Genomic DNA, 12,059 nt, shown 5'->3' with positions numbered 1-12,059 from the left:
GGTATAACTAAGGGTTAGGGATTCACAAACGTGGAGTTTACCCAACTAAAACTGTGCAATGCATTGGTAAGCTTCCTACTGCTAGTCTAGCTAGGACCCTGACTTAAGAGTTACCTGGAGCAGAGCAAATGGAACTTCAGCAGCAAATGTTAAATTCTCAAACCCGGTCAGGAAATTAAATTACATCTTCTAGCAACTATTCTCAGTTCTGCGTTTCAACAGCTATATGACAAGACACCTGCCTTCAGAGTGGTTGCGGGGCCTACGTAAGACAACTCAAGGTTCCAGCTGTAACAAGGCTTACTTCACTTACTATACTTCAAAAGTACTGCATTAGCTGTAAAAACGCGTTGGGATATCGTCGCCCTGAAAGGCGCTATAGAAATGCAAGTCTTTCCCTCTAAAGGAACCAAACAAGGGGCGATTTTCAATTTTGCAGCGAGGGGGAGGGAGAATCCTCTCAGTCACCGCATCAACCTACAATGCCATTACTTGCTGTCTAATCTTTGAACAGCCGGACTTTAACTCCAAGACCAGCTATCTGCTACTCTACCCCGGGAATAAATATTTGTGTTTGGAATTTCCGCAGAGCCTAACTGGGCCTAACACAGCTCAAAAAGCGCCAGTTACCTTCGCCACTTTAGGGATTCGCTGTTTTCCAGCAGCGGTCGACGCCATATTCTTGCCGTGATTTCCCCCCCCCTCTCTCTATTCAATTAGTTTTTTAAAAAAACAAACAAGAAATAAAATTATTTCGCCGCCACTCCAGCAACAGCCCAGCAAACATCCGGGCCTCACGGCGTGACCTCCGACCCGGAGGCGCACCACGTGATAGCGACGCCGGTTGCCATAGCGCCGCGTCGCTAGGGTTACTTGTGGCTTTTCGGGCAAGAAGGCGACGGCGGCACAGGTTTGGTTTTAAAACAGTTGGTTTGCTAAGGCTTTCTATCCGGGAGAGGATAACTTGTGTTATTGTTTTGTGTAGAGAGCGGATAAAGGTGAACCCAGGCGTGGCTAAATTCGTCTCTTTATTTCTGCTGCTACACAGGGTGGAGCGTTGGGCAGTTATGAGAAGAGAATCTGCATCTCATTAGACATGTTACAGCACCAGTGAAATATATTCCAGGGGTGTTTTCCATGGGACGAACTTGAAAAAATATATTATTTATAGCTGATGGAATTATTGTGAACAATATGCAGCTTATTCTGCGCATTAGGTCTCAGCCGTGGCTCAGTTGGTAGCACTCTGGAGAAGGTGGCGTAGTGATAATGTGTCACTGGACTAGTATCCAGATCCCAGGCTAATGCCCTGGGAACGTGGGTTCACATTCCACCATGGCAGCTGGTGGAATTTAAATGCAATGAATAATAATCTGGAATTGAAAGCTAGTCTCATCAAAACCCATCTGGTTCACTAATTTGCTGACATTGTCTGGTCTACATGTGATTCCAGACCCACAGCAATGTGGTTGACTCTTAACTGCCCTCTGAAATGGCCTAGTAAGCCACTCAGTTCAAGGGCAATTAGGGATGGGCAACAAATGCTAGCCTTGCCAGCAACACCCACATCCCATGAAGGAATAAAAGAAACTCTAGCCTCTGAATCACAAGGATTAGTGTTCAAGCCCCACTCCAGGATTTGAACACAAAAATCAAGCTGATGCTCAAGCGCAGTACTCAGGGAGTGCTGCAAAGATGGAGGTGCTGTCTGTATGGGATGGGATGCACCTGCCTGCTTGGGTGGATGTAAAAGATCCCATGGTACTATTTCAAAGAAGAGCATGGGAGTTATCCCTAGTGTCCTGGCCAATATTTATCCCTCAATCAATATCACTAAAATACATTATTTGATTGCAGTTTCTAGGAGTTTGCTATGTGCAAATTGGCTGCTGTGTTTTTTTACATTACAACAATGATTTAACTTCAAAAGTACTTCATTGGTGTAAATCACTTTGAAACGTCCAGTGGGCATGAAAGGTGCTATATAAATGCAGGTCTGTCAGTCTGCATTAATCCTGTTACTCATCTTTTACCACAACAATTTTGCTTCCTACTTTGTGCTGGGATACAATTCAACTTTGAGACGATATCTGTGGGACCTGATGGCCGGACTGACTAGGGAGTTTACAGAAGGGACAACATGCACAGGCGGTTGTGTCGTGGTAATGTCACTGGACTAATAATGCAGAGCCCAGGCTAATAATCTGGAGACATGAGTTCAAATCCCACCATGGCAGATGGTGAAATTTGAATTCAATTAATAAATCTGGAATTAAAAGCTAGTCTAATGGTGACCATTAGATTGTTGTAAAAACCCATCTGCTTCACTAATGTCTTTTAGGGAATGAAGTCTGCCGTCCTTACCTGGTCTGGCCTACATGTGACTGCAGACCCACAGCAATGTGGTTGACTCTTAAATGCCCTCTGAAATGGCCTAGCAAACCATTCAGTTCAAGGGCAGTTAGGGATGGGCAATAAATGCTGGCCTAGCCAGCAACATCCACATCCCATAAACAAATAAAGAAAAAGTTAGATGATGTCTCTGAAGAGTAAGGACAAAGTTCAGGGCCAGGAGTTTCCTCTGTGTTTGCACCCAGAGAGAGAGGGACATGTGACCTGGGCATAAGTCAGTTGTCACTTAAAAGATCATGGAATTTTGAGGGTAAGTGAGAAACGTGCGAAACTACGATACAACCAAGTCTCCTCAATCTTTTATGGCCATCCGTCAAACCCTTCATCTGAATGAATCTCTGTGCATAAAACTGGTCATGCCTCTCAAATATGAGTATCCTCTGTGCTTGTTCAAAGGGTGTCTTAACATAGTGACCAGATTTTCAGGCACAGCAGAAATAAAAATTATTCTTGTGTTTAATGGCAACTTTTTGAGCATTTGGAAAATAATATCCTCACTGAGACCTGTTCTGTATTTTTTGAATGAATCCTTATGGCATAAATATAAATGACATTAAATATTGAAAAGCTTCTCTGATTGCAGGTTCTTAAACATGCTGTGCCTGATGTGCATGCATGATGGTTAAATTGGTTGAAATTTACATTTTCATATTTGGGAAGAAATATAGGGTGTTTTTGGCATATTGTTTATGCTGATTTATGCTCATTTAACCCTTTTGAAATTTGCAAGTATTCTAATAGACTAGCAGAGACCTGCAAAACATTTGTGGTCAAATTAGTACCTTTATTGCAACAGTATGCCTTTCAATACAAGATTTCTAGTTATTCTTTTACCAAAGACTTTAACAGAATAAAAACTTCTCACTCTGAAAAGGTACATTAAACTGTCCACGTGTAAAAACAGGTCTAGGAATATAAATACAAATTTTGTAGTCTGGCTTCGTGAATTTTTTATAATCATAGAATATGAAAGTTTAATTGGGAACTGTTTTCTCCTGAGTTGAAAAGGTAGGTTTATACCTGTTGGGCTCAAATTTATTGGAGGAATAAATACTCTATTTCCTTGAAATCTCCCTGTTATAATTTCAGCTTCTATCATCAAAGAAAACTGCTTAACTACCAATCTTGTTCCATGACAAAGTCCTTGTTTAGGATTCAGGTTTCTTAGCAACATTATAACTGCGTCTTCCTTGAGTCTTTTCTGCAGTGGCATGCCCATTGAGTTCGACTGTGTAGAAACTGGAGGGTAAAGACTATTATCATCTTCTTCGTCTATATCAACACTGGTGTATATTCTTTTAATTCATCTGACAGCTTTTCTGAAACATTTTCATTCAAATTGTGAATCTTCATTTTTAGCTCACAGAATAGCTTTCGAATAATAAGTTGTATCAAATAATTGTCCCTGTTATTTTGCCGCACTTAACCAATTCCATCATCTCATTCATCACTCCCATGTCAACCCCATCCCATGCCATTCCAGCCTTCCCATGCCACCCCAACCCACTCTTGCCATCCCCATTCCTTCCATCAATCCCATCCCATCAGTCACGGAAACAGTCTCTCTTACCAGGGTAATTTTGTTGTTGGGCTCCCCTTACCTTCCACTGTTTTTGTTCTCCACCAAACACCCCCGCTACTGCCATCAAGTGTTGGCAGCCACACGTGCATCACGCACTCCAGTCCTCTGTGCGCCCCATGTGTCTCCGCGTGCGCTAAGCAATGCCTGCCAAATAAACCCACCAGACACACCCCTTAAATTGACCAATCAAAGCAGTCTGGACAAACAAAAGGTAATTATTATTATAGATTGGGAGGATACTTGGATGTAACTTGATATGAGGTGTAACTTCCAGGTTACGCCCAAAGAGGAAGCACTATGTTTCAATATTTACTGTTTACCATTCTTGAGATGTTTTTACTTGGACAATTTTCAGACTGTGATATTTCTGGAACTGAGCCTAAAATTACCCAAAAAATTCTTTTTGAGACAATAACAATGCTCTGACAATATCTTTTCTGGTGCACATGGTAATTCTCTATCCAAGGAAAAAAGCTTTCTGGCTGTTCGTTCACCAGCAACCTCTAAGTCCAAACTTTCTCTCCTCTGACCTGCCACAACATCATGACCACTGTTGATCTACATATCACTTCCTTTTACTTTCAGTGGTGATGCCCATACAGAGTTCTTCATGGTTTCTTAATCCTACTTCTGCTCTTCCAAGTCAGATAGTTACAAACTTGAGGACACTGGGTGAACTTCTGACCTGCTTATCTACTGTTGTATCTGCCTTGACCACCCTAAGAATTTAGTGTATCTGCCTCTCTGTGCCAAACATCCTTACTACCAGAATTGGAAGAGTGTAGAGATCTTGGAGGGTTGTCAGGCTGGAGGAGATTAAAGAGATAGGGATGAGTGTGGCCATGGAGGGATTTGAAAACAAGGGTGAGATTTTTAAAATTGGGATACTGCCAGACTGGGAGTCAACATAGGTCAATAAGCGCAGGGGTGAGGGATAAATGGGAGGGTAGATGTTAGGATATGGGTACATAGTTTTGGATCAGCTCAGGTTTACAGAGGATGCAAGGTGGGAGGCCAGCTAGGGGAGCATTGGAATGCACATGCCTAGAAGTCACAAAGGCAGGGATGAGGTTTCAGCAGCAGGTGAGCTAAGGCAGAGGCAGAGACAGGCAATATAACAGACGAAAGTAGGCAGTCTTGGTGATGGAGAGGATAAGGGTTTTGAAGCTCAGCTCAGCATCAAGTAGAACACCAAGGTTGTGAACAGTCTGGTTCAACCTCAGACAATGGCCAGGGCCAAGGATGGAGTCAGTGGCTATTAAACAGCTCAGTTTGGGGCTGGGATATTCTTCATTGTGTACTGTGATATTATTGGTGTGGTGAGTGGGACAGTCTAAGAACATCTAACAGCTCAAAACTGGGCATCCATTATCAGCAACAGAATTGTATATCACCACAATCTGTAACCTCAGGGCTCAGCACTCCCTCAATCCTTGATTACTATCAAATCAGGAGACCAACCTTGGTTTGGTATGGAGTATAGAAAACTATTCCAAGAATAGCTCCAGGCATACCTTAGATTGAGGTATGGCTCTAGTGAAACTGCTACACAGGCTTCCTACATGCTAAATACAAAAGCAGCAGGCTATAGACAGAAATAATCAGTCAACAACTAATGGTTCAAGAAAAACTCTGTAGTCCTACCACATCCAGTTGAGAATAGTGGCGAACAGCCAGGCAACTAATAAGAAGTGGAGGATCTGTAAACACCTTCATCCTCAATGCAAGAGACAAGGCAAGTTTGCAACTGTCTTCAGCCAAAAGTGCCATTGATACCAGTGTCCAGCCAATTCAGTTTGCTTCACCCAACATTAGAATATGGTTAGATGCACTGAATACAGCAAAGGTTTTGGATCCTGATAACATCCTGGCTGTAGTGCTGAAGGCATATACACCAAAACTAGCTGCTCTCATAGACAAGCTATTACAGTACACCTGTGACATTGGTATCTACCTGGCAATGTACAAGATTACCAGATAAGGCTTAGCAACAAAAAAACAGGATAAGTCTAGCCTGGCCAATTATTGTCTGATCAACCTCCTGCCCATCATCATGAAGTGATGGGTGTCACCGGTCGTGTCATTAAACAATACCCATTCATCAATTACCTGATCACTGGTGTTCAGTTTGGATTCTGCCAGAACTACTCAGCTCCAGACTTCATCACAGCCATGAACCCGACATGGATACGAGAGCTGAATGCCAGAGGATTGATAGGAGTAGTTGCCCTTGTGACATCAAGCCAGCATTCAATTGAGTGGCATCCAGTCCTTCTAGAAAAACTGAAATCAAAGGGGGTGAAAGTGAAAATCTTCAGTGGCTGGAGTCATATTTGATTCAAAGGAAGATGGTCCTGGTTGTGGGAGTCTAGTTGTCACAGCCATAGTAACAATTTCAGGCAGGAAAAGGCTTTCGATCCATCTCGCCCACCTATATGCAGTATTCTCTAGATGTATTTCTAATAATCTTGAATCCAATTTGTGTCTAGAAACCTTCTAGTTCCTTCTTGAAACTCATCAGAGTATCTTGTACCCATGCTGGTCATCTGTTCCACATACATATTACCCTTTTAGTTAAAAAATGTTCCTCCTGCATTTCTTATTTTCTTTTGCTGTCTTTAATATGACCCCTTCTGCTTAAATTACATACATGACAGAAAAGCTAACTTGGGTTCATTTTGTACAAACCTTTCATAATCTTAAACTATTTTATCCCCTCAATCTCCTCTTTTCAAGAAAGAAAAGACCTAGGGTAGTCAATCTTTCTTCATACTGAAGTTCGAGGATCAACTGTGCAGCCCCACTGTGTAGTACCCGGTCCAGTAATATGCTTTTTTGAAATAAGGAGACCAAAACTGCATGCATTATTCTGATATGATCCAACCAGAACCAATTACAGGACATCACTGAGGATGTTGAATAGGTAAATATCCCGCATCCGCCCATCTTCAGCTGCTTAATCTTTGACCTTCCCTCTGTCACGCTGGGAGTGATGCTGCTGATGTATGTTTCCACAGTTTTCAGCTTCATTCATTACTCCTCTAATGATGAAACAATCCATGTTATCACTATTGCTTCCTCATTGGTAGGGCAACATCCTAGAAAGCGCTACCTAAAACCATTGTGGAGCACCATCACTACAAGGACTGAAATAGTTCAAGGAGAAGGCCCACCATCATCATCTCAAGATAACTAGGAATGAGCAATAATTGTAACCTTGCTGGTGCTAACCACATTCAGAGAACAAATAAAAAATACCTAAGTTATATTGCCAATTTATATTGATTATGGGCTGTTTTTTACTTCAGTCCATTAGAAATTTTGTTGAAATTATCCAAGCTTAGTTCACTTAGGACCTCAAACCCATCCTACCAATCTAGCAGTCTGGGTTGGATTGGCAAAACAAATGTGACAGCTATTTTTGATCACCTTATCTACTATCTCCCTTTAATAACTGCCTAAAATATACTAATGACTCAGTAGCAACCAATTTTAGTTGAAGCTTATAATGCCTGGGAAATATAGTGGTTATTGTAGCTGGTTATGTTAAAGGCTTTTGTATACTATTATCATATCCTTTTAATTTATGCAATTGAATGCATATGGCAGAAAAGATTGTTCTGCCTAATTGCAGCTGTTATAACCCTGAGTAAATATCGTCATATCCTCATGAAATGCTGTAACATTCAGTTCCATGTCTGCACACTCTTCTTTTACAGAACAACAATGACAACTATATATGCTTCAAGTGGAGGAAGTCTAGTAATAAAGGTCAGACGATCAGAATTTCAAGATGCTCCTCAGATTATGAAACTGTTCACCCCAAGTACAACCGCCATGTTTGGAAGAATTAATATCATCTACCTGCTGTATGTATATGTAGAGAATATCCATTAATAAAGCCTTAGAGAAGCTATCTTTTCTCCGCTGGTCCAGTCTCTTCCCACCTACATCCGTGACTCTTCTGACGCCCTACGTCATTTTGACAATTTCCAGTTTCCTGGTCCCAACCGCCTCCTCTTCACAATGGACGTCCAATCGCTCTACACCTCCATCCCCCACCAGGATGGTTTGAGGGCTCTCCGCTTCTTCCTGGAACAGAGGCCCAACCAGTCCCCATCCACCACCACCCTCCTCCACCTGGCTGAACTTGTTCTCACATTGAACAACTTCTCCTTCAACTCCATGCACTTCCTTCAAGTAAAAGGTGTCGCTATGGGTACCCGCATGGGTCCTAGTTATGCCTGTCTTTTTGTGGGATATGTCGAGCATTCTTTGTTCCAGTCCTACTCAGGCCCCCTCCCCCAACTCTTTTTCCGGTACATTGATGACTGTATCGGTGCCGTTTCCTGCTCCCGCCCCGAACTAGAAAACTTTATCAACTTTGCTTCCAATTTCCACCCTTCTCTCACCTTTACATGGTCCATCTCTGACACTTCCCTTCCCTTCCTCGACTTCTCTGTCTCCATCTCTGGGGACAGGTTGTCTACCAATATCCATTATAAGCCCACTGACTCCCACAGCTACCTCGACTACACTTCTTCACACCCTACCTCCTGTAAGGACTCCATTCCATTCTCCCAGTTTCTCCGTCTCCGACGCATCTGCTCTGATGATGCTACCTTCCATGACGGTGCTTCTGATATGACCTCCTTTTTCCTCAACCGAGGATTTCCCCCCACTGTGGTTGACAGGGCCCTCAACCGTGTCCGACCCATTCCCCACACCTCTACCCTCACCCCTTCCCCTCCCTCCCAGAACCGTGACAGGGTTCCCCTTGTCCTCACCTTTCATCCCACCAGCCTCCATATCCAAAGGATCATCCTCCGCCATTTCCGCCACCTCCAGCGTGATGCCACTACCAGTCGCATCTTCCCCTCCCTTCCCCTGTCAGCATTCCGAAGGGATCGTTCCCTCCGCGACACCCTGGTCCACTCCTCCATTACCCCCACCACCTCGTCCCCGTCCCAGGGCACCTTCCCCTGCAATCGCAGGAGGTGTAATACCTGCCCATTTACCTCCTCTCTCCTCACTATCCCAGGCCCCAAACACTCCTTTCAGGTGAAGCAGCGATTTACTTGTACTTCTTTCAATGTAGTATACTGTATTCGCTGCTCACAGTGTGGTCTCCTCTACATTGGGGAGACTAAGCGCAGACTGGGTGACCGCTTTGCGGAACATCTCCGCTCAGTCCGCAAGCAGGACCCTGAGCTTCCGGTTGCTTGCCATTTCAACACTCCCCCCTGCTCTCATGCTCACATCTCTGTCCTGGGATTGCTGCAGTGTTCCAGTGAACATCAACGCAAGCTCGAGGAACAGCATCTCATCTACCGATTAGGCACACTACAGCCTGCCGGACTGAACATTGAGTTCAATAATTTCAGAGCATGACAGCCCCCCATTTTACTTTCATTTTTAGTTGTTTTTTCTTCCCTTTTACATTTTTTACAATCTTTTTTTGCATTTATTTCATTTCATCTTAGTTTGTTCAGTTTGCTTACCCACTGTTTTTTTCAGGTTGTTTTTCTTCAGGTTTGCACTTGCTGCTGTTCAATATTCAGTGTATTCACACCTAATCTGTACTAATGCTTTGTCTTTCAACACACCAATAACATATTGTTTGCCTTTGCTCCGTGACTTTTTGGTCAGCTATGTGGCCTGGTCCAATCTGCACCTTCTCCTTTGTTATCTCTTGCCCCACCCCCACCTCACTTGTTTATAATCTGTGACTTTTCTAATATTTGTCAGTTCCGAAGAAGGGTCACTGACCCGAAACGTTAACTCTGCTTCTCTTTCCACAGATGCTGCCAGACCTGCTGAGTGATTCCAGCATTTCTTGTTTTTATATTATATTATTATCTATAGAGGCATGCATGGCTAACATGTGTTTTTTAGTAATTTAGTTGTAATACCAACAATGAAGACAAAATCACTACCTGTTGGAAGTAATTATAGTTCAAATTGACTGATCTGAATTTCCTTTTATCCTTGTGCTAAAGTTCCAGGGCTACACAGGAAAAGATTGCAAATAATAGTCATTGGGATTAACAGGCATGCACCTCTTTCAAGCTCACTTCGCCCTATCAAAGTGCCCTTTCTTCATCATTCTCCATCTTGAAGGGGAGGCCGGGCAATTTATTATAAAATATAAACAGAAATTGCTGGAAAAACACAGCAGGTCAAGAAGTTAACGGTTTAGGTTGATGACCTTTCATCAGAGCTGGAAGAAGTTAGAGATTTAACAATTTATAAGCAAGTACAGGGAAAAAGTGGAATGGGTAAAGGAAAGAACAGAAGAGAAGCTCTGTGATAGGTTAGAGGGCAGGAGTGCTTAAATGAGAAAAGGGTTGATGGTGGAAAGGAGAATGATAATGGGACAATAAAAAACAAAAGATAGGTCCAGGGGAGGTGTCAGTGGCAACAGCAGAACCATTACCTGCACCTGCTGTCTGAGACAATGGGCAAGCTGATTATGATCTGAAGTTTTGAATTCAATGTTGAGACCAGAAGGTTGTAAAGTGCCTAATTGAAAGATGAGGTGCTGTTCCTCAAGCTTGTATTGTGCTTCATTGAAGCAGTGTAGAAGGCTAAGGACAGATTGGCATCAAAATGGAGAATTAAAATGGCAAGCAACTGGAAGTTCAGAATCATGCTTGTGGACTAAATGGAAGTGTTCAGCAAACTCACCCAATCTGCATTTGGGCTCTCCAATGAACAGGAAACCACATCATGAGCAGCGAATACAGTATGCTAAATTGAAAGAAGTACACGTAAATCACTGTTCCACTGGAAGGAGGAGGTGCCAGGAGAAAGTGAATGGGTGTTGAGGGTGATTGAGGAGTGGACCAGGGTGTCGCGGAGGGATTGATCACCTCAGAATGCCAAAAGTGGAGGAGAGGGGAGATGTATTTGGTGGTGGCATCACACTGGAGATGGTGAAGAATGATCTGTTGAATGTGGAGGCTGGTGAGGTGAAAGGTGAAGAAAGGAGGGACCCTATTTTGGTTCTGAGAGGGAGGGGAAGGGGTGAGGACAGAATTGCAGGAAATGGGAGAGCCACGGTCGAGGGCCCTGTCAACCACAGTGGAATGTATCCTCAATTGAGGAAAAAGGAAGAGCTAGCAGAAGCTCTGATGTGGAAGGTGGCAATGTTAGAACAGATGCAATGAAGCTGGAGAAACTGGGAGAATGGGGTAGAGTCTTGCAGGAAACAGAATGGGAGGAAATATCAAGGTAGGTATGAGAGTTGGTGGGCTTATAGTGATACTGGTAGACAGCTTATCCCAGAAATCGAGATAGAAAAGTTGAGGAAGGAAAGGGAAGAGTCATTAATGAATCATGTGAAGATGAGGGAGGGGTGGAAATTGGAAGCCAAGTAGATGAACTAGTTTGGGGCAAGAGCAAGAAGTGACACAAGCACAGCCATCAGTGTACTAGAGGAAGAGGTGAGGCCCTACTGGTGTAGAATGGAAGTGTAGAGGGAGTGGATGTCCATGATGAAATTTATTGCTAAGTTCCTGTTAGTGGTGTTGCTAAGCAACTCGAGACCAGCCGAAATTGATTCTAGATTAGAGATACAGCACTGAAACAGGCCCTTCGGCCCACCGAGTCTGTGCCGAACATCAACCACCCATTTATACTAATCCTACACTAATCCCATATTCCTACCAAACATCCCCACCTGTCCCTATATTTCCCTACCACCTACCTATACTAGTGACAATTTATAATGGCCAATTTACCTATCAACCTGCAAGTCTTTTGGCTTGTGGGAGGAAACCGGAGCACCCGGAGAAAACCCACGCAGACACAGGGAGAACTTTCAAACTCCACACAGGCAGTACCCGGAATCGAACCCGGGTCCCTGGAGCTGTGAGGCTGCGGTGCTAACCACTGCGCCACTGTGCCGCCCCCCTGTTTGCACTTTTCTTCTACTTCTCTATAGAAAGGCCCGCCACCTCTTTTAAAGTCGTCATAGCTATTTTGAGATTAGGAACTTGCTGTGTTCTTGGGTCTCCCTACAAATTTATACTTATATATATTTATTAAATTATAATGTCATTGT

The 12,059-nt window shown here is 43.3% G+C and overlaps 2 protein-coding genes across 6 annotated transcripts in view; one reads left to right on the top strand and one right to left on the bottom strand.

Moving 5' to 3' along the window:
- crnkl1 (crooked neck pre-mRNA splicing factor 1) overlaps positions 1-814 on the bottom strand; it is a 36,285-nt gene extending 35,471 nt beyond the window's left edge. Inside the window, exon 1 of the mRNA XM_068044411.1 lies at positions 631-814. Coding sequence (XP_067900512.1) covers positions 631-678 — 48 coding nt within the window. The 5' untranslated portion in view covers positions 679-814. The remainder of the gene's footprint in view (positions 1-630) is intronic.
- The window catches only part of cfap61 (cilia and flagella associated protein 61), a 271,251-nt gene that overhangs the window by 122 nt on the left and 259,070 nt on the right, over positions 1-12,059 (top strand). The window contains exons 1-2 of one of the 5 annotated variants that reach the window (XM_068044407.1): positions 231-281; positions 7,714-7,863. In XM_068044407.1, the coding sequence (XP_067900508.1) occupies positions 7,721-7,863 (143 nt within the window). In that variant the 5' untranslated portion in view covers positions 231-281; positions 7,714-7,720. Of the gene's footprint in view, positions 1-230; positions 291-771; positions 911-7,713; positions 7,864-12,059 lie in introns of those variants that run through there. The other 4 variants (XM_068044405.1, XM_068044408.1, XM_068044404.1 and 1 more) reach the window with 4 other exon arrangements.

This window comes from Heterodontus francisci, chromosome 13 (genome assembly GCF_036365525.1).
Source record: "Heterodontus francisci isolate sHetFra1 chromosome 13, sHetFra1.hap1, whole genome shotgun sequence".
Lineage (NCBI taxonomy): Eukaryota > Metazoa > Chordata > Chondrichthyes > Heterodontiformes > Heterodontidae > Heterodontus > Heterodontus francisci.
This window is presented reverse-complemented; position numbering and strand designations above follow the sequence as displayed.